The sequence below is a fragment of the Sander lucioperca genome, chromosome 2, assembly GCF_008315115.2.
Source record: "Sander lucioperca isolate FBNREF2018 chromosome 2, SLUC_FBN_1.2, whole genome shotgun sequence".
Classification (NCBI taxonomy): domain Eukaryota; kingdom Metazoa; phylum Chordata; class Actinopteri; order Perciformes; family Percidae; genus Sander; species Sander lucioperca.
The window spans coordinates 29,479,322-29,500,981 of record NC_050174.1 but is presented as its reverse complement, the minus strand read 5'-3'; the positions used below and the strand labels follow the sequence as shown (position 1 = coordinate 29,500,981).

At 40.3% G+C, this 21,660-nt stretch overlaps 1 protein-coding gene across 1 annotated transcript in view; it reads right to left on the bottom strand.

The window, feature by feature from the left end:
- Nucleotides 1-2,184: 2,184 nt before the first annotated feature.
- Nucleotides 2,185-21,660, bottom strand: part of zmat4a (zinc finger, matrin-type 4a) — a 254,663-nt gene continuing 235,187 nt past the window's right edge. The window contains exon 7 of the mRNA XM_031296570.2: nucleotides 2,185-3,243. Coding sequence (XP_031152430.1) covers nucleotides 3,216-3,243 — 28 coding nt within the window. The 3' untranslated portion in view covers nucleotides 2,185-3,215. The remainder of the gene's footprint in view (nucleotides 3,244-21,660) is intronic.

The following is a 21,660-nucleotide window of genomic DNA, read 5'->3' as shown; positions in this document are numbered from 1 at the left end:
GAATCAGATAACAATTAACTAAATTATTATTACAGATTAAACATTGTAAAACATCAGTTATTAAAACAACAAACTAAGAGAACTGTGCTGCCTTTTTGGAGGTATATCGTTTAGGTATGTCTTTTTGTCCCATTATTTGTTTCTCATTTTAATGCTCTTAAACAACATGATACAATGATACTTTTAAAACGGTGCCTGAACCGAAAGATGATATATATATATTATATATATATATATAAAAAAAGAAGAACCTTGTTCAATTGTATTTGTCTGTTCTGTATGTTCAAAAATATAAAACAATAAAAAGTTGATCTAAAAAAAAATGGAGTACAAAACGGCGAAAACAATGAAGCTAGCGAGGCTGAGTCTGTGTTTTTCAGACAACGGCAGCTACAGTCTGGTGTTAGAAGCCTCTACAGTGAAATACAGTCACACTTTACACCGTTTAGCTGTCAGCATTTTAACCGTGTTTACTCCAGCTGCTAGATAACGGTAGGCTAATGTTACCTGCCGCTAAGGGTAGCATTGACTAGCGTCCCACGCAGCGATGTTTCAGTTCCCTCTAACGTCCGTTTTCGGAGCATCAGAAAGAAGCGCAGACATTTAAGTGGCACCTAAATAAGGCACCGAAATCCACGTTGCTATTCGGTCCGGTAGATAACGGTCGTTAAGGCACCAGTGCCGTATTAGCACCGGGTCTCGGACCACATTCAAAACTGCGATTTTCACCGAAAAGCGACTAGTTTGCAGGTATGTACTACTCTTTGGCCGGCACGCAAGCCCAAACAAGTGTGTGCAGCGTGCCTGTTGTTTTGTTTCCGGTCTAGCTAGATCCGGCGTGGTGTTGTCGTTTTTCTAACGTTACTAGTTGTTGCAACAGCATGTGAAAAAAAAAGTTTGCTAGGCCAAAAAGAATGTTAATCTCGCGATAAAATAATTGACGCCGTTAAAATGGGTTTGCGTTAACGCCTTTAATAACGCGTTTAACTGACAGCACTACTTACTTTACAGACAAACATATAGCTATCACTGTAATTATTGTAAACGACAAGAAATAAAAGCAATATGATACAAAGCAGAGTAGGTGTAGTTGCAAATGTCTTTTATTCTTTTCTCAGACACTATAGAGCACAAGAGGGTGTATGAGAGGTGGACTTCCTGTGATGAAGGAAAAACGACTGATCCAAAGCAACCTAGCACAGAAATATTATTACTCAGGTTGACCAAAGCATTTCAGTGGAGTTTTTTTTGACTTGCAATAAAAAATCATACGTGCACTTCTTAATTGCAATATTAAAAAAACATTTCTATAAATTATTGTTAATGTCCTCGGTGGTGGCGTCTCTCGCATAGGCTGGCATCTCTGACATCAGCCAGCAACAGTTTGTTTTCAGTCCATGATGTGATTGTGATTTATTTTTCTCTCTCTCTACAGTACAAATGTCCAGCTCTGTGTTCAAGAGATTCCAGCTGTAATAGACTTCGAGGTTTCTGCAAAATAAAGTGCTTGAACAACATGAGTCGAAGCTAAATTTTGATCACAACACACAGTTCTGCAGTTGACACAGCACTGAAAATAACAGTAGAAGAAATCACTTATACTGTAAACAGACAGCAATTACAAAGTAATCTGATCCACAACAGTAATGTATTATTCATTTATAATTTTCCTCGTAGTTCTCATTTATACAACACTGGCTTTAAAGTCAACATCTTTAAATTGTTAACATGACATGTAAGAAACCGAATGCTACATAAGCTTAAAATAAGATATATATAGATAAAGCTGAATTACCCTTTAAAACACTCCACAATATCAATATTCTTTTTGTGAAACCATAACAGTTATGGTTTCAGTCCATTTTACCTTATCTACCAACACATTCTACAAGACTCTGTAGTGGAATGGACTCAGTACATGTCAATGTTTGACTCTCAACAGCAGTGTTCAATTTCACTAAAGCGACCAGTTACACCTCCCTGAGATGAAGACCATGCTGAAATGAAAGCATCTTAACCAGAGGAAATATTTCTAAGCCTAGAATGCTGACCACATACAGTAGGCTGTATGCTGCATTACACAGCAAAAGTAAAAGAAAAAAATTGTGGAAGACATCATGTCTTCTCATATCTGTTTAAATTGGGAGGAATCCATTTTTTAGTTTTGGTTTAGCTAAACTGAAAAGTATCATTTTCTTTTAGCATTAGGCATAATTTGTGTTTGGTAACAATGTCCCCAACAAAGTAATTTCTGAGATCTGGGAGCAATCGCTACAACAAAACAATAAGTCAGGTTGTAAACAAGCCAGCAGTTTAAAAATGATCTAAACCAGTTTACTTGGAGATATACAATCAGAGGTAAGCACTGCTCGTGTTTCTTGCCTTGCCATATCTCAGCAATAACCGGGTGGGTGCAATGTTATTATTACTGATAAGAATGTTGGCTAAATCTACGGAAACAAATGTGATACTGTGATTTTTGCTCTATACAACGGAATTATCAGAATTATCCTTTAAAAGCTTTAAAAATTATCGTCTGTTCCTTATTTCGACAAGAGTCATAGACAGAAGTCAAGCCCGTAGAAGATAATACCATTACAACATATATTAAGAGTCTGACCGGTGTCATTATTGCCATCAACCCCTTTAAGACACAAAGGGGATTTAGCTCCACTGCAAGCATGTATGCAATAAAAGCGTTAGAGTTGAGTTGCACTGTGTACCATACAGAATCTGAGGGCAAAGAGAGTGATTGAGTTATAGATAAAGCCCACAATGCTAAATAATGTATATATTTTCCTTTGATTTCAAATAAATATGCTCTGTTTCATTCAAGTAAAAGCAAACAAAAAGAGTTAAAAACAACCCTTATATTCTCATACTTAGCATCCGGTGCATTGTTAGAAAGATCCACTTTAATGCTCTCAGACTGACAGTGGATAAAAACACAGCTGCAGTGGAATGTCAAAGGTCAATGATGGAGAAACTGTTTAAACTGTACTGTATACCGACAGGTGAGAGTGTTGATGCAGTGCTAGTGTTACAAAAAAAATCTCTTTATTTTCCTCCTCGCCAGGGTGGCTGCGAGAGAGAGAGAGAGATTGAAATGATGTGGAGGAGAGCAGAAGCAGGGCAGAGGCAGAAAAAGCAGGGCAAGCTGACCACAGCTTGTCTGACATCAATCCAATAGTTGTTTTTTTATCTTCGGCCCACGCTCACTGGACACATATTTGATTCTTCAGACTGTTGAAGAAAGACAGACAGAGAGAGGAAAGGATTAGGTTTGTCAGTGATACACAGCAAGTCTCATATTTACAGTTAAATAACGCAATAAGTAAATTATTTCTATAACAATGTCATGTCTTATTAGCTTTATTCACAAATAATATGACATACTGTAGATTTGTACTATTTTGCCCAAAATAACTGTGGTGGTGGTTGTGGTCACCCTTCATCATTCCTCTCGATAATAATATTGTAACTGTAAGTTAGTTGATGAGATCTGGGAATGTAGTGACACTCACTTAACATGAGCAGCCAGATGATCGAAAACACCCATCTGGCTTTGACCTACCAATAATCTGGCTGAACTTTTGTCTTCACAGTTTACAACCTGTTGGATCGTCACACTGCTTGTTTCTTACTCTGTTGGATTTGAATCATAACAGATAAAAGTAAGAGCCTAAAGCTTGATTTATGGTTCTGCGTAGGCTCCACGCAGAGCTTTCGCCGTAGCCTACGTAAGTGGCCCGATGTTTGTGTGTGTGGGCAGCGGGTGATAGAGTGAGGGAGAAAGTGAGAGCGTGACGGCAATTAGCTTCGGAGCGAGTAGTGACTCTAGAGGCATAGTGAGAGAAACAAAGTGTCTCCCCTGTTCTTTCTGACCACGGTGAGAAATCTGTAGCATCTGATTTCATGTTGTTTATGGAGAAGGAGAACCAGGAAATGAGTAGGGGGAAATGCAACGCTACCAAGCCACGGCCAAGCAACGTGCGTCACGGCGACGTGTAGTTACATTTTTCGAGAGGTGCACATCAGGCTACGCCATAGAGTCCGGCGTAGGTTTTTGTCTCCACGTACCTTTGTATGTAGCAACAGCGTAGATTTTACGCAGAAGTATAAATTAAGCTTAATTGTAATAAACCAGAGTTGTGTGTGATTTAAATGACATTTTGTCTAGCAAATTATTCCTCAAACCATTTAGTTTTTCTACTTTAGTAATACTTATGTTAGTAATTGTAGTGGTGTACACAGATTCTTTTAGAGACAGGGGAGGCAATCAAAAAGAGACTCTTCATTTGCAAACACCATCATGGTAATGCCATGCAGACATTTGAAATGCACCACAAACTGAAGTTTAAAGCATTCGACCATGATAATTTCAGAGACTGCACTCCCAAGAAAAGTGACACTATCAGTTGTTTTAGCAAATGCCCAAAAAGACGTATGTATGTTGTAAAGGTCATAGTGACAAAGCTCTTTACTGGCCTTAGTAATTGTGAATCTTGTCTGTACGGAGCAAAAGAGTAAGAAGTGGGACGTTGTTATAGAGCCAAACAGTTGGGTAGGTCTATCCACCTAGACCTCCCTGAACATATTTGAACCCAAATCACAATCTTCCCCTAGCCCTCACCAAGTATTTGTCAAGTATTTTTTGCCTTAATCTAACCAAATCTTAAAAATAGTAGTGTCAGATCATATTATCTTTGAAACAATGATTTGTAATGGTTCTGGAAGGGTGTCAGATGAGAAAATGCTTTTTGTAACACATAATCAAAAATATAGAACACTGATCAATTTTTGAGCCACAAGCAGCAACGCAGGTCAAAGTAACTGAGCTTTGCATGGTACATCTGCATGCCTTCTTTTTATTTCAAACTGAGATCAATGATTGATGTTTTCACATTTGGTGTGCAAGGCATTTTAGCCAGTGTCTGCATGCAGGGGTTAGTCTCTCTCTGGTGTCCCCCTAAGTTTACACTCACGGGACACTTGCAGAACATTTGGGGTGACCTTTAAGGTATAGAGCTGTTCTACAGTCTGGACAAACTGCTCCAGGTGCGTGGCTGCATAAATCAGCAAACTGTACTGTTCCATCGAAACTAAAATTAAATAACCCCAAAGGGAAAAAAAGTTGCCCGTTAGTTTCAAGGCTCAATTATAACAGCGTAAAAAACTAAATGACTCTTAGAGGTAATTAGTTTGGGCAGTGTTACTCAGAGCAATTCTCAAGAAATGATACCTGGAGCTATTGTGATGGATTGAATAATAATATTTACTATTATATGTATCAGCAATATGCTAGCAATAAAGAGTACTGCAGCAGGTTTTATCTGCTAGTCAAATCCCCTTTTCCTTTTTTTCCTGTGTGCTTTATGAGGATTTTGTTCCACATGTTCAACAAAGCTCTTCTCTTTTCCTCTGATGCCCGGTGTCAAAAGGTTGCCATCTAATCCCCGTTGTTGTGTGATTGAATAGGTGAGTAGAAGCATTTCATGTATCGGTCCAGCAGCCTGGACCAACAGATGGCCTCATCTTCTCAGTTAATCATGGCACAATCGATGCCCTCATCTCTCCTCAGCTAGCAGAACTGATATACTCACAGACTCAATCACTCAACCCACTAAGGACTGTGTCAAGACAAGACAATGGCTGTCTATCTCATAGACAGTATAAACAGTATCACCAGTGCTCCCTTGGTTTAATAGCACAGATGGAAATAAATCATGAAGAAACCGGCAGTGTGCCCCAGTGGGGATACACAGTGACAACGTAACCAACGGCGGATACATGACAGATTGGCAGTTAGCATTGTTTTTGTTGCTTTATTTTTACTGCACATAATCAATGCAGTTTCCTCTGTCAGTGCAGGGGGGGATTGTATGTTGTTTTCAGGTGAACAGCAGAATAATCAGTCTCCTCTGTAAAAGGGGCATCCTGCTATGTGTATCCTGTGAGGACAATGCAAATACAACACAACAAGCTGTCATGCTTATTTTGCTGGAAAGCATAATGTGGCAGAACACACCAGTGCAGCAGAATATACAATCAGACATAAACCGACAAAATGCTTTGATTTACTATAATGAAATTTCTTTAGGTACTAGATCTAGTTCTAACCCTAAACTTTAAGAACGACACCAAGCATTTGGAAGATTGCCACAAAAATGTAGGTATTAAGAACAAAAGATGTACAAATCATTCATATGGCTCCAGTATCATCGAGCAGGAGGCATAAAAAGCATAATAAATGGCAATCCAATTTTATTGACTTTATTCTGCACAACTTCCTGCTTTAAATGCATATGTATCCCAGAGATTTAAAGCTGGATGGGAACTTTGCAATCCTTTTTATATCTTTATGTTTTCTATAAGAAGATTTATTAGCTTTTACACCACTGACACGTGCGTTTATGAAAAATAAAGCTATGACAGCTGTTTTACCACAGAGGAAACCATTTTTTCTTTTTTGGCATCCCACTTCCATTGAATGAACTCTCACACATTGTCAAAGTACTGTATCAGATAAAAAAAAGAACATGTACTATGTGTTGTAATGTCAGTTCAATGACAATATGCTGATGCACTGAAGAGCACAGTGGGCAGGTTACACAGCCTTCTACAGTGTTTCCATCAGCCTTTTCTCTATCTCCATTATAGCTGACAGGTACAGTATGCACATGGATACCCCTCCAACCCCTTCAAAGTTTTTGAATGAACTTTAAGTCCTGAGCCCTACAGTAGTTTTCCCTTGTTGAAGTGAGGAGCATTTTCTGTCTGGATTCAGGTTTAGCTGATGTTGCTATGTATGGAATTTTAAATCATTCATAACTGTGTAGACAAACATACAAAGTTGTGTGTAAATGGCCATGAAGATGTAGGCTACAGGTAAGTTGTAAGTTTGTACTTCCAGGATTCTGTCTGAAAGCTCATTCAGGTCTGTGCTTGGAAGCTTAAAGCTGCACTAATCAATATTTTATATTGCAATGGGTTGAATGGCTGTGTAAAGTGAAAGGAGTTGCTAAGTGATGCAACCACAGAGAACTGTCTGAAGAACAGAGACATTTCCCTTAGCTCCAGCTTTTTAGCATCTGCTCATTATTTTGGTTTAACAGCCAAACTTTTAGTTTTGATTCTTTATCAATCTTGTTCCCAGCAGGCAGCTGGTTTCATAAAAAAAACTCTGCTAATGATGATGATGGGGGAGCATTTAGCAGCCAAAGAGCCAGATATTTTTCTTATGAGCTGGTAGAGACCAAAAAGAGCTAAAAGAAGAGTGAATATTGAACTTAGTACTACGGTAGTCTGGATCAATGTAAATACATTTTCAGGATAAAGCCTGACATCCTGCGCATGATCTCAGTCTTTCCCATTTGCTCTCTCTATGTGTTGCCATTGTTAAAATCCCTTAGGAAACAACAACAAACTTCGAGCTAGCAAGCTACACACTAAAAAATGGCAAGTTTTGAAGAAAATTTGGATCGTGCAATAAGATGAGACTGCTTGGTTCTTTCGGTGAATGATTGTAAAGATCTATCAATATGTTTAGGGCATTTACTATCTACTTGGGAACGATTGGCAGGATTGCTGTGGACGAAGTACACACAGCAATACACTGGTAGGAGCAAATTACATTTAACAATGTATCCAGCTAATTGAAATAGCTCACGTTACTGTTTTGTGTGAGCAGTTAACTTCATTTAACATTTTTTGTGACGTTTGTTTTTGCAGGGTGCAAATGTTCCAACAAAAACAAGTTCCTTACAGAGGCTGTTCTGCAGAGCAATTGTCACTGTGTCCCGAAGTCCCCGCAGCTCAAGACAATTGTGATTGGTTTAAAGAAATGCAAACATGCCAGAACATTTTTTCCTTCTATCCTAAAATGTATCTGTGGAGTAGCCAGACCTTACTTCACAGCACTGTAAAGATACTGTAGGTCTGGCAATGCAAGACTAGGTGGACAAAAACACAACTCCAAATGAATCCTAATGTTGCTCTGTGTCTGCTGGACGTGTATATACGGAACTGTTTGCTAAACCTTTTGCCATATCAACTTTACAAGGTGATATGTCAATATTCAGCAAACAAAGAAATACTAGCATAACTTAATTTACCTAGATACTTTATATCCTTGTCTAATCTTAACCCATCAACATACGTTCCTCTAATATTCATTATTATATTCATATACACAAGGTTTATTGACCATGAATTCCAAAAATAAGTGTAAAACATTGTGTTTAGAAGTTGGTGGTCGTTGTGGTGGTAGCTATAAAAGGGACAAAAACATTAAAAAAATTGTTAATTTTCTATTTTGACCCGAGATGACATGGTCGGCGGGAAGACAACGCAAGGGTTAATCCCTTCTCTCACTCATATCTCCTTGCTATTTATCTACAGCACTCTGTCTATCAGACACTGCTTTACAAAGCGCTGTGTACACAATGTATCCACAAAGTAAACCTGTCAAATGTCTTCCAGCACACACACCCATGCATAATTATTACCTTCGCTGGGGATAAAAAAAAAAGCTTAAAAACATTATTTACAGGCATATATCTACATGTATAAGATTAATGAATTATGTATAAACCTAATTTCTAAAGCACACAATAATGGAAGATTCAATAGGTATTCTTATGACACCATTTATTACATATAACCATACAAGTAATCCTTCTCTCTCCACTTTCATTATAATGGAAATGCAGAGTGGGCTGGTGTGATATTAACATGGACAGGTATTGGAGAACATCTCACAAGACAAATGCGAAAAGAACCTTCAGACCTCAGGGGGGAAAAAAGCCTTAAATAGGGAAGAAATAGAGATTGCTAAAAATACCAGTAATGGATTGCTTCCGTTTTATATGCTGCTTTAATTTGAGGTGCTCTTGACTTCTGGTGTCATTCATATCTATAAATGTACACTCAATCCTACGCTTTGCATTGCAGTAAATCCTGTTGTGGTGCATTCAGGATTAGATGGAATCCCCTCTTTTCATAATTCCCCAGATGAAACATACAGCACAATGATCTATTCAAAGAGTGTATTTTCCCCTTTAAGGTATCATTACATTACAACAATTCTTCTTAAATAAAACCACATTTAATGTGATATGATGAAGCTGGTAATCTCAATTTAAAGGCCCTGAACACACACACACACACACACACACACACACACACACACACACACACACACACACACACACACACACACACACAGGTGTTTTCATTAACCTGGTTGATTGGACCTCTTCCCAGGACTGTGTGGGTGTGTAAAGACTGATTGATTGATATCTTCCTGAGTCTCTTGTTAGCTATGTTGCACCTGTTAGGGCAGGACAAATGACACCTTTATAATTCTTATTAGTAGATGGAATTTGTAACATAATAAATTCCCATCTAAGCTCCGGCCCACCTACAACCTAAGCAGAGTCTAATCAGCCAGAATAAATGAAATCACCTGTGAGGGTGTTCAGAGGCTTTAAAATATAATGTTCTTGAGTGTGAAGGTCTCAGGAGCAGAGTTCAATTTGTCCAATTTAGCACCTCATTACACCAGTGAGCAATCTCACAGCCTACAGCTGGATTACACGCCGCCTTTGAGAGCTGTGCGTACATTCTTTTTGTTTGTGTCTACATAGCCTGTAGTAAGTGTGGCTCCCTGGTCAGATGTTTGATCACTCAGCAGTCAGTGTATTTGTCCCTATTCACCTCTAGTGGGCTTACTGTCAGCTGGTCGGAATAGCAGATATTTAGACGGAGGCTCAACGAGCCGCCTGCAAGCACAGTAACGTTATGTGGTCGAGGGAGGTAGAGAGTGACTGAAGAGAGGGAGCGCTAAGCGAAATAAAACGTTTTCGCCGATTTATCACTCGAAATGCAACTGAAGCAAGCATCTCACTATCACTAATGTCCACATTTATATTTAGCAGTGGTGAACCGTGGTCCTGGACCCTGGGCCTTTAATAGGACCAGGGGACCACACATGGCAAAAAAACAATCAAACAAAGCAATACCAATAATAGCCAGAGCCCTATGTCACATTGAAGTTTAGCATATTAAAGGTTTATTAAAAGTTTCTTTGCCCTAAATAGCTTCACGACCATAAAAATATTTCTGTGTTCACAATACACAAAGGTCATTTTGGAAAACCAGAAACACAAAGCAGTTATAGAAAAATAAATGACAAATGTATCCATTTCATACTGACTCATGCCACTTACAATAAGTGCATTCAACCATTAAGATGCCACCCAAAAATTGCAAGAATCATGCAAAATTCATCAAATAAAGCAAAATGTAACAAATGTTTCTCTCTCTACAAGTACACAATATCACAAATATGAGCAATACAAAAACAGCACAGCAAAAAAGTAACGAGCCCAGACGAGTAACTATACAAGCAATATCGTTTAGCTGTTCAGAACCATGGCGCTCTTGTGTGCTGGTGCCCGGGGTTGTGTGTGTGTGGGTGTGATGCCGTAACGTTACTCATGTCGCTTGTCTTATTAACCATGACTGCTACAAATAGTGTCTTCTTCCCTCTGCATCCCTTAACACATTGGCAGTGGCACTGTTCGGGTCAATCTGGATTTTGTGGCATCTGTTGGAACCTAACAGTTTTGAAGGTACTATCCTGTGAGACAAAAGAAACAGGCCACAGGCCTGAAGCCTCCTCTGAGACAAGGGAGCAGCCTGTAAGGAATTCACCAGCCTGGAACGGCACACTCCTAACAAAAGAATTCTTCAAAATGGAGAATGTACCTTCTAACACGAGGAGAAACGTGGCAGACTGCTGGGAGGACTAAGAACTGCAACACTGTTGCTTCACACCTTTAGGAAAGCTGAGGCTTCCCATTGGCTGTGGGTCCTTGAACGCACAACTAGGCTCCCGGCGCTCACCGCCCCGGGAGTGAGAGATAACAGTTTCAACCGCCATTTCGGCCCCATATAGTGCTCCGGGGTGTGTCCCCCTTTTGTCCGTAACACGTGTAGAAAAATCACAGTGTTCCCAACCATTTCAACGTGGGAGTAGCCATCTTGGGCCTTTGTACTAGAAGGACGAAGAGCCTCCAAACACGCGGTCTCCCGACCGCCATTTTGAAATATCGCGTGGTTAGACCGACCACTTGAACCCGCTACTCCTCCCCTTCTCCCTCCTCCCATCCTGCATACACACACACACACACACACACACACACACACACACACACACACACACCAGCTTGCTGCTGCTTTGCTTGCTAGAACTGTAACAAAAAAAAATAGTTTGATGCCTGAAGAATTATTGATCAACCATCAGTATTTTTGAAGTTAAATAAATTCTGTTATACTTTAAATAGCAGTTGTTTGTGATTATTTGTGTATTATATTGTAGTAACAGCTGGATTATACGGGTCAGTGCTCGATCTTTCACCCTTCTTGTGTCCCCTTTAAAGCTACAAAGATAAATTAAAATTAAATTGATCTGTATTTAAAAGGAAACACCACCAATGAGACTATTTCACAGCTCAATTACTGGCCCCTGATTCCAGGGTGGTGCCCCGATTGTCAATTTGGTAAAGTTATTAATACATATATTCATAACTTTTTTAATATTGATAAAACATCTTTGATAATTTGCCAATAATTGAATCTGTACCCTACCTATTCCCAACATATCTCAGCTCACTATCATACTCGGGCAAGTAGTCCAACAACTCCAAATAATTCCATTTGTTCGCCGATTCTCTGCTCTCGTCATGGCCTCTTAACGGCAGTTCTTGCTTCCCACAAAACAACACTGTTTTGATAAGCTGCAATCCCAGTAGTAACGTTACAGCTTGTAGATGCGGGGGCCTCCCGTTATTAGCCGTGGATAGGGACTGTAATGTTTGTTGCTAGCATTAAACTGCCTCTCGTAGCTCTTGCTAGTTTGCAGTAATCCTGGCAAAGTGGGTGATTGTTGGCCTTTCTGGATGATTTCAAGTTTTTCCGTAAATGAAGTGAATCCAGCCACACAGTCTTCTTCGCTAACTGCCGCTATTTACTGCTCTAACTGTTAATCATTTGGTTTGTTGTTGTTCCTTCAACCTAGTGGAAGGTATTCGCGAATGCCCGGAAGATGTGGGGAAATCATCCCTCCCACAACGCATCAAAATATGATTGGCTAAGACACCTGTCACTATCAAATGCATGCCCCTATTCACTTGAATTACACACGCATTTGGTCCAGCTACTGAAGGCCCTGCCTCGCCAGGATGGGTCACTGATTCACCCAGATACCAACAGAAGAAAAATTGTGATTGGTCCATTTCCCCGACCGTTACATTGAACCACTGTTTGCCAAAAATAAGTGAGTCAAAGTTAACAATAATCTAGACACTATTACTATTATTTCAGAGAATAAAAACAGAAAAATAAATACAGTACAAAATGATTGAATTTCTTTTTCTTAGGCCTTAACTGAATACCTTGAAGGCCCAGAGGATTTCCCTCTGGTATTTAGACACAACAAATGATATATCCAGCTAATGAAAGCGTTTGAAAGTCAGAAGTAGGTTGACATAAGTACAGTGTAGAAGAGTTGTTGCTATGGAGATGATACAACGTTTTGTCGCGTTGCATTGGTGTGAACTAGGGGTGGTCACAGAAGTCACGGTTTGGACCTCGGTTCAGACATCACGGTTCGGTACAATGGAGGGAAAAGCAAAACAAAAATGCAGAAGGCAATTTTTTTTTATTGTACATGTCTCAGGCTGTCCACTGAGCTAGCTGTAACAGCTTGAAGTGTAGGCTATAAAGTAAGATGTAAACAGTAAACAATAAGTACCCTGCATCATCTCCAGACTCCATCTGTAACTTGTAGAATAAGACAATCAGCTAGTAGTGTGATATGGGAGACAAGAACTGCTCTCATATGTGAATGCACAGAGCAGGGGTGTTAAAAGAGCAGCTTCGGTTACACAGAGCAGTTGACGAGTTTTGGTGTTAGCTTCACACGCTAACGGCGAAGCTAACAGCTAACGGCGGATCTATATAACAGCTAATAGCGGAGCTAACAGCTAACGGCGGAGCTAACAGCTAATACCGGAGCAAACGGCAAAGCAAACGGGCCTGGAGGCCATTTGTGGTCGAGGCGAGAAGGGATACAGCTACGTCAGTGTTTGGTTGTATGGGACTAGTTTGCTTCATGTGGACTCACTGGACTGACTGACTCGACATGTAGGCAGAGCTCGGGAGCTTCCAAGCTATAGACAGTATATAAGAGCGGACCAACAGATCCCGTTGCTCTGGACGGAGACCAGTGAAGGCCATTAGAAGCACTTTTCCGGTGAGCACCGAGCGTTACTGCGCAGCCTTCAACTGAGAGAGACGACGTAAATGTGACATGAGCAACCTGTCTGAAAGTTATAAGTTTTCTGGTAGCTGTGCCAAGAGAAATCTCAATCATTCCCAATCTTGCAGAGACGGAGAGCGTAGGTATATGTAAGGAGATAACATAGGCACAAGCTAATTATTGCTAACTAAAATGCTAGTTAACATTAGTAATTAAACTTGAACAGCTAATGTAAGTCGAAACTGTCTGCGAGCTTCTCCTGTACTATACGGTAATTCCTCTACTATGCGACAGTACGTCCAGTGGTTATGACACAATTGTTAGCCAATTTTTACAAAAACGTCTGCTACGGAGCCATAACATGACCTACCATGAGGTACAAGGTAATGGAGCCTTTTATACATTGTCGTGTTTCTTTAGAAATAAACAATGGACAAATAAAGTCTTTAAACACTTCAGATGTAAAGTTATTGCTGTCAAAGTGGCGTCAAAATGAATGGCAGTCAATGGAATGCTAACGGGGGGTGAGTGCTTATTAGCATGAAAATGGCACCATAGGAGTTTCAGGTTGTGAGGAGACGCTTACCCCCTTGTTCCGAGCTAAGGGCAGGGCTACAGATTAGGTGTCCCTAATGAACCGCGTGTCTAACAGTAGTTCCGCATCACATTAATTAATTTGCACGCAAGTTTTATTTATTTTTATACCGTGTATTCTCCGTGTAAATTCGTGGACCGAACCGAGATGCCCGTACCGCTTCGGTTCAATACGAATACATGTACCGTTCCACCCCTAGTGTGAACCATAGTGAACTGGCAGGTTTCCGAACGTTGCAGACCAGTGCGTTTTAACAGACACACGCACACACATGTTGTTAATGACTGTTACTTGCTTAACTTTAGCTACGTTTACTTGAGGTAAAGGAAAGGGGATATTTTAGTTGGCAGTTAAAATATAATAGCAATAGTGACCTGTTTGCAGCCTCTTCATCTACTTCAAAGTGGGATATAACCAAAGTTGTTGCAAAAAATGTTGCTTGCATCAACAAAGAAAAATGCAGGAAAAAGGAAGGGTTACAACCTAGTGTATCTTTCTTGTGAGGAACAGCATCAGCAATGTGTGTTACTTTTCTAACGTAGTGTGGGAGTTCTGCTATAAAGAAAAGTAAAGACACAGAGGTTAGTTACGAGTCAAGAAATAAGTTTATACCACGAGCAGGTGTAATTCACTATTCATTATTAACAGCAGTTAGAAAGATGTAGGGACTAATGTTAGAAGAACTAGAGGCAACTTGTACGTGGCGAACACCTGTCTGTGACTACTACATTCCTTTACATTTATGTTGACAGTGACATGTACGTTCTTTATTTTGATGTACTGTGATGTTCAGTTTTATATGTGATTTTATGCTGCATTCACTTGAGATGGAAATGCCCTTCAACATGATGACTTCCGTAGAAAAGTCAAGATCAAAGGTTTCCAGAGACTTTGGGGACATCCCATGGCCCTTATTTGATAGCTCCTCGACTCCTCGGTCCTCGGCTAAACCACAAGTTGTTCTGTCCATCCTCAGTGAAGGCCGTCTCAAAGCTCTTCTTTGTGCCCTGAGGACCGAGGAATGAGCAAGGAGGAGGGATCATCGAGGAGCTATAGGCGAGGATACACGAGAGCAGCCTTCCCGGAAGCCGTGCAGCTGAAGGAGTTGCTAACTCTGCCCAAACAGCTGACAAATGCATGTGACGCTTCAGAGGAAAGGACGTCTCATCCCTCTAAAACACATTTGCTTGTTGCCTCTCTCCTCCCATGATTTCCTTGCTCTCCTGTGTCCTCAATGGGAGGGACTAAGACGCGAGAAAGGGAGGCAAGTGGAGGACTCGAGGAGGCAATTTAAGCAACATGAGATGCAGTTTTTGTCTTGACCATATGTATGTGTGAAACAGCCATCCTCACTTTAGTAACATCACACAAGGTTCAATGGAAGGGAACAATAAATTATCTTTGGATTATTATTTATGACAAATGCATGTATTGTATGTTAGTCTGATCACACTTGAAAGCATGTAATTTCTCTTTTTAATAAGCCGGCTGTAGGTTTTTTATTAGTAGTGGCTTTCTCTCCTGTATTACTTGAATTCTTCACTGGTGAAAGTTACTAGTTTGATAACTAGTTACAACAGTTAAACATTTCAAACATACGTTCAGATAGTCAGGCCACATGATATGTTGACTGACAGAAGGATATGCCAATCTTAAGCCTCTTTAAAACAGTGTGTGGAACAACCGCATTCTGGTGAAGTATTGAGTACTACAATCTGTGTCAGCTCATATTAGAAAGCAAACTAAGATGCTTAGTTAAATCCCATATATTTACTGCAGGATGGATACCCTTTTATCATGGTTGTGTTCACTATTTTTCACTTCCTGGCACAACCTTATGAGTACCTTTGGTGTCAACAAAATGCTGAGTGACAGTGGCAGTGTTTAATAAAACGATTATTTCTTAAGCTACTGTTGCTCAGAGAGAGAGGGAGAGGAATATCCCAATAACTGATTCATTCATGGCAACAGTAATGTTCCGCAACAGTAATGTTCCGCCATAGTAAGTTAAATGTTCATGTTAAAGGAGAATTCCGGTCGATTCCAACCCGTAGCTCTGTTGTTTGTAAATTAGGAGTACTGTCAGTAGCGAGAAAAACGAAACCAATCGGTGCTGCCTACACCGAGTTATCCTCCTGCTAGCGTTAGCACTCAACAGGCTTAAACAGGGCTTAAACAGGGCAAGTTTTAAACATGTTTTTAGCCTCTAAACATGCTCGAAATGCCATTACAAGTGCTTAGCCATGCGCAGTTATTCCTTCCAATGGAACACAGTGAATTTGACTGCAGTAGATGTGACAGAAAGCCATAAAAGTTGTGTTAATCCATACCTCTGTTTATTTCCTGGTTTATGGTGAAGCCCACACAAGTCGAATGCCGATCTCATACAATCCAATATTCCAAAATGGATTTTTTCCACAAAAAAAAAACGATTTGCCGAGGTTCTTCCCATAGTAACGCGTATGTATCAACAAGCTGTAACCTGACACCACAGTGGAGCGAGCAGAGCTGCAGTTCAAGAGTTCAACAGCTAGGTAACCTAGCAACGGCAGCAGGGGGAGGAGCTCACAGAGCTGACAGACGGAGCTTGGAGTTAGATCAGGACTAATATGAGAAAATGGTTCCAGTTTGTGCCTTTCCAAATTGCGGCAACCAAATGAAGAGATATTTGAGCTTGAGCTTTCACCGTCTACCCCTCCGCAACTGGGAGATTTTACAGTTTTGGCTGGTTGCACGTGATGCGGGTACATGATGCTCGTGTGGATACTGTATCGCAATGACCACCGAGGAAGAAAGCCTGTGCTGTAAGGAATGGGATCTCATCCAGCCTGGTCTGGATGGGTCCCCAGATAACGGACATTGTTTCGCCCATACACAGAGGTTTCCCCATCTGATCTATAAGGATGTTCTGGAAGCGTTTTTTTTTTTGTCCTGAAAGTAAATTGGAAGAAGCAGCCTAAACCGGACGGACCTGATGGCCAGCTGTCTAATGAGTGAGTACAACAGGCTTTCGTGACTCTGTCCTAGCTTAGGTACATTTGCTTTTTGTTGTAAATACATATTCAAAACACTAATCAAAACATACCTCTTCAGATTAGCTTTCCACATACAATAATCTTACATTTCTCACCTGATAGTTACTGTTTTTATTGTTTTTAATTGCTTCTAAATATGCTTGTTGTATGTGTTGTTTTATTGCTTATCTGTTTTTAATATGCTATATGTGCTGTTTTTTTACTGTAAAGTGTCTTTGAGTACGATGAAAAGCCCTCTATAAATGAAATGTATTATTATTTATTATAAGTAAATGCATCACTTCTTTAGTGAAATAACCAAAGCTCACCCTTCCTCCCCTCCAGCCAATGCAGACTCGTGGCCTACCGGGTGATTCTGGAGTGGGTTCTGAGACGAGAGCGCCTTGGCCGGGCCCGTGGCACCAGAAGAACTTTGCCTAGCTGTGTTATAGCAGTGATCAGACACGAGTACCCCTCCCCCACTGGAAGTTACATGGGATTCAAAGAGGCAGAGGACATTTTCTGAGTCTAATAATATGATTTCTAGTAATACTTGGTATTGCCATTACTAGGAATAAACAAAGCAATTGCACAGTTCTATTAGGAAAAAGTAAGAATATGTATATTGTACAAGTAAAGTAAATTGTAAGAATAAATAAATTGTAAGAATAAGTACATTGTACCGTTCTATAATATATTGCTGCACCTGTCTGTTATCAGTGGTTTTATAATATAACAGTACACATTACATTTGTGCTTTTGTGTCTTTATTTCAACAACAAAAAGGAAATTACAATATCACAATCTAGACACAATCAATGTAAAGTATGTACAGTGCAGTATGTACAATCATGCTACACACAACTGTAAAATCTCCCGGTTGCGGAGGGGTAGACGGTGAAAGCTCAAGCTCAAATATCTCTTCATTTGGTTGCCACAATTTGGAAAGGCACAAACTGGAACCATTTTCTCATATTAGTCCTGATCTAACTCCAAGCTCCGTCTGTCAGCTCTGTGAGCTCCTCCCCCTGCTGCCGTTGCTAGGTTACCTAGCTGTTGAACTCTTGAACTGCAGCTCTGCTCGCTCCACTGTGGTGTCAGGTTACAGCTTGTTGATACATACGCGTTACTATGGAAAGAACCTCTGCAAATCGGTTTTTTTTTGTGGAAAAAATACATTTTGGAATATTGGATTGTATGAGATCGGCATTCGACTAGTGTGGGCTTCACCATAAACCAGGAAATAAACAGAGGTATGGATTAACACAACTTTTATGGCTTTCTGTCACATCTACTGCAGTCAAATTCGCTTTGTTCCCTTGGAAGGAATAACTGCACATGGCACTTGTAATGGCATTTCGAGCATGTTTAGAGGCTAAAAACACGTTTAAAACTTGCCCTGTTTAAGCCCTGTTTAAGCCTGTTGAGTGCTAACGCTAGCAGGAGGATAACTCGGTGTAGGCAGCACCGATTGGTTTCGTTTTTCTCGCTACTGACAGTACTCCTAATTTACAAACAACAGAGCTACGGGTTGGAATCGACCGGAATTCTCCTTTAACAGATTAACTCAAAGAAGACCTTAACCTGAATAGGACCTATTGCAAGGTAATTATTTGCATGTAAAAACAACTAATGCCAATGGTGGGTCAGTAGACCAAACATTTAATGCTGTTGCACATGTGTGTGGTGACTCTTCACATCTTCATCAGCAATCACCTCCGGATTACAGAGGAAGTTATTTAATAAATTCCTCTCCAGCACAGCATGGCGTCTGACACTTAAAACTTACTACTGATGAGCACTTTGAATAGATAAATCAGTCAAGTGAGAGCATTGAGAAATACATTTTACGGCCTTCTTGGTGCAAATGGCAAGTAAAGATTTAGTTGCTCTACTCAGAAACCAGACTTTTGAGTATCTGAAATCCTTGCTGCTGGTTGCCTTCCTCTCCATCAAAATGTCAGTGCTCAAATGTGCATCCTCCCCAAACTGACAGCAGGACAGGCTTTTAAAGACGCTCTGGGATGATACATAGCCTCAAACCCAGCCTTAAAATCCTTCTGATCTACGCTCCACACACACACACACACACACACACACACACACACACACACACACACACACAGTGCGTTTCACTATCTTTGTGGGGACCCGTCATTGACATAATGCATTCCCTAGCCCCTTACCCTAATCTTAACCATCACAACTAAATGCCTAACCCTAACCCTTACCCTCACCATAACCATAACCTAATTCTAACCCTGATCCTAAAACCAAGTCTTAACCCTCAAACAGCCCTTTAAAATTGTGGGGTCCAGCATTTTGGCCCCACAAAGCTGTCCGGACCCCACAAGTATACTGTATTCCCGGTTTTTGGACCCCACGAATACAGTTATACAAGAACACACACACACACACACACACACACACACACACACACACACACACACACACAGATTTAAAGTCAAGAGTTAAATTTTTCAAAGCTACTGTATATCAAAGCTCCCAGCTTCCTCTTAAGCCAAAGAAAGGTCTCATAAGTAATTCACAGTGTGGCCAGTGTTGGTAACACAACTGCATGACCTCCAGTTGCACAGAGAAACCACACCACCTAGCTGCATCAACTCTTCGAACGTGGCTACTCTGCAACTTATGTATTCAAGTGGCGTGTGACAAATTGTGTCAGCACATTACTCTAGTGAAGCATTTTTCATGCATAATTCATCCTCGAGCCTACATTCCACATGGACGTTTTCAAATCCCTTTGAAGTTAATTCCCTCTTCGTGATAAACATCCTTGCTCGCTTCGGCTATGTTGCATCTTATGATTGTCTGTGTCGTCTGTATGGACGGAGTCACCTGTCCGAAACAATTTTACTGTACAGTACTGGAGTGCTGGAGAGATTTACATTTATTAATCCACCATGAAAAAAAAACCCCAGAAAAAAAGCCTCCTGAATTTAACCAGTTTAACCCCCCCAAAAAATGTTATCATAATGATAAATGTAAAATATGAACTGTTATAAAAGATAAGTGGTTGGCTTTCTCGATTCAATGTAATTGGCAAGCAAAGAAAAAAAATGTTTTCACAACCCCCCCACCTCTGTGTGAGACTTGGTTGCTTCAAGCACACAGCACAGCTGACTAATCAGAGGAATTGTTTTCAGGGCCCGTGAAATAAAGTCGGAAAAATACATATTTATATTTTATATTTATAATATTTGACTGACCCACAATGCTGCAATATTTTTTTACAGAATAGTATGGAATTAAATACAGTTAAATAATAGTATGACTATCAAATGCCTGAAGATAAATATAAATTTGACTAATACTGGAACGATTCAAAAGCGCTTTTGCACACATCTTTTCTGGGGCAGGTGCATCGGAAAAGGCAAAGGTTAAGCACACTGTCCATTACGCATGCAAATACTTTATTTCACAATGTTTCGGTCACACAGATCTTCCTCAGGTGAATTTACACTTCACATTGAATTGTGCGCTAAAGTAGTTTGGTTGACTACTGTGAACCAATCAGAATCTGCTCACAGGTGACGTCATTTGTTCACAAAAACTTTCCATCACACATAGAGTAATGTCAGCTCTCTTTTAACACAGTCAGAATATTGACAACCATTCTACATTAACAGATATTAGAAATCTGACTTGAAATATACAATCTGATCAGTTCAAATACATAATTACATGATGAAGACAAAATAAGATAAGTACATGAAAATAAAAAATAAACAAAGGAAGACATTTATTACAACATGATATTTAGGTTGAACTCATCATTCAGGCCTTTGGGAGATAGTGTTTCTAATGTGAAAATCCAGTACGCTTCACGTCTTTTGAATAACAAAACATGGTTACCACCTCTCTGTGGCAACTTCACATGTTCAATACCACAAAAACGTAGAGATGAGATATCATGTTTAAAATCGTGCAGTGTACCGCTACTGTGTGCTCAAGTAGCTTGGAAGTGAGTACTGGAGAAGTAGGAGAATCCCAAGAGGCCTGCGAATCCAAAAGGTGCCTACCATTGGGAAAACTGATGAGACTTTCATTAGGCGATGGGGGGAGATCCTCAACAAATGCTCCCTGGACCTAATGCAATTAATCGTTGAACAGACTACTGATGCACAGCAGTTAAAGACTGAAATTGAATCACTGGAAAACCGCCTGAAGCAGATGATGGGGCCCGACTTTTCTACCATCGAACGCGCCATAAAAGACACCGTCTCCAAATACAAAGACGAGCTACAGACCATCAAACTGAAGAAATACAAAAGGGATACAGACTCTAAGAATTAAATCTACAATTCGGAGAAGAAAGAACAGCAACCACCACCACAGTCGAGTGCGCCATCACGCACGAGGCCACCCAGGTCAAGAGGAGGTCGATCCACAACAGGGCTATTACACCAATGCAGATAACAGCCCGGTGGAGGATACTCATCCCAAGAGAGTGACTTCACATTCAACAGCGATTCCAGTGGCCCAGCTCAATCCGTGCCTTTTTTAGGGGAGCGGAAAAAGTTCCAGAGAGGAGGCCAAAGAAATGCAGGAGGGGGAAGTGGGTATTGAAGATCCCCGCAACCCTGGACATCATACAACAACAACAACAACAGACAGTAATTAACATTTCATCCAAGGAACTGTCTAATGATCAAACGGCACTTTTGGCCAAGGGACTATTTAAATGTTTTAGACAAAATCGGCTG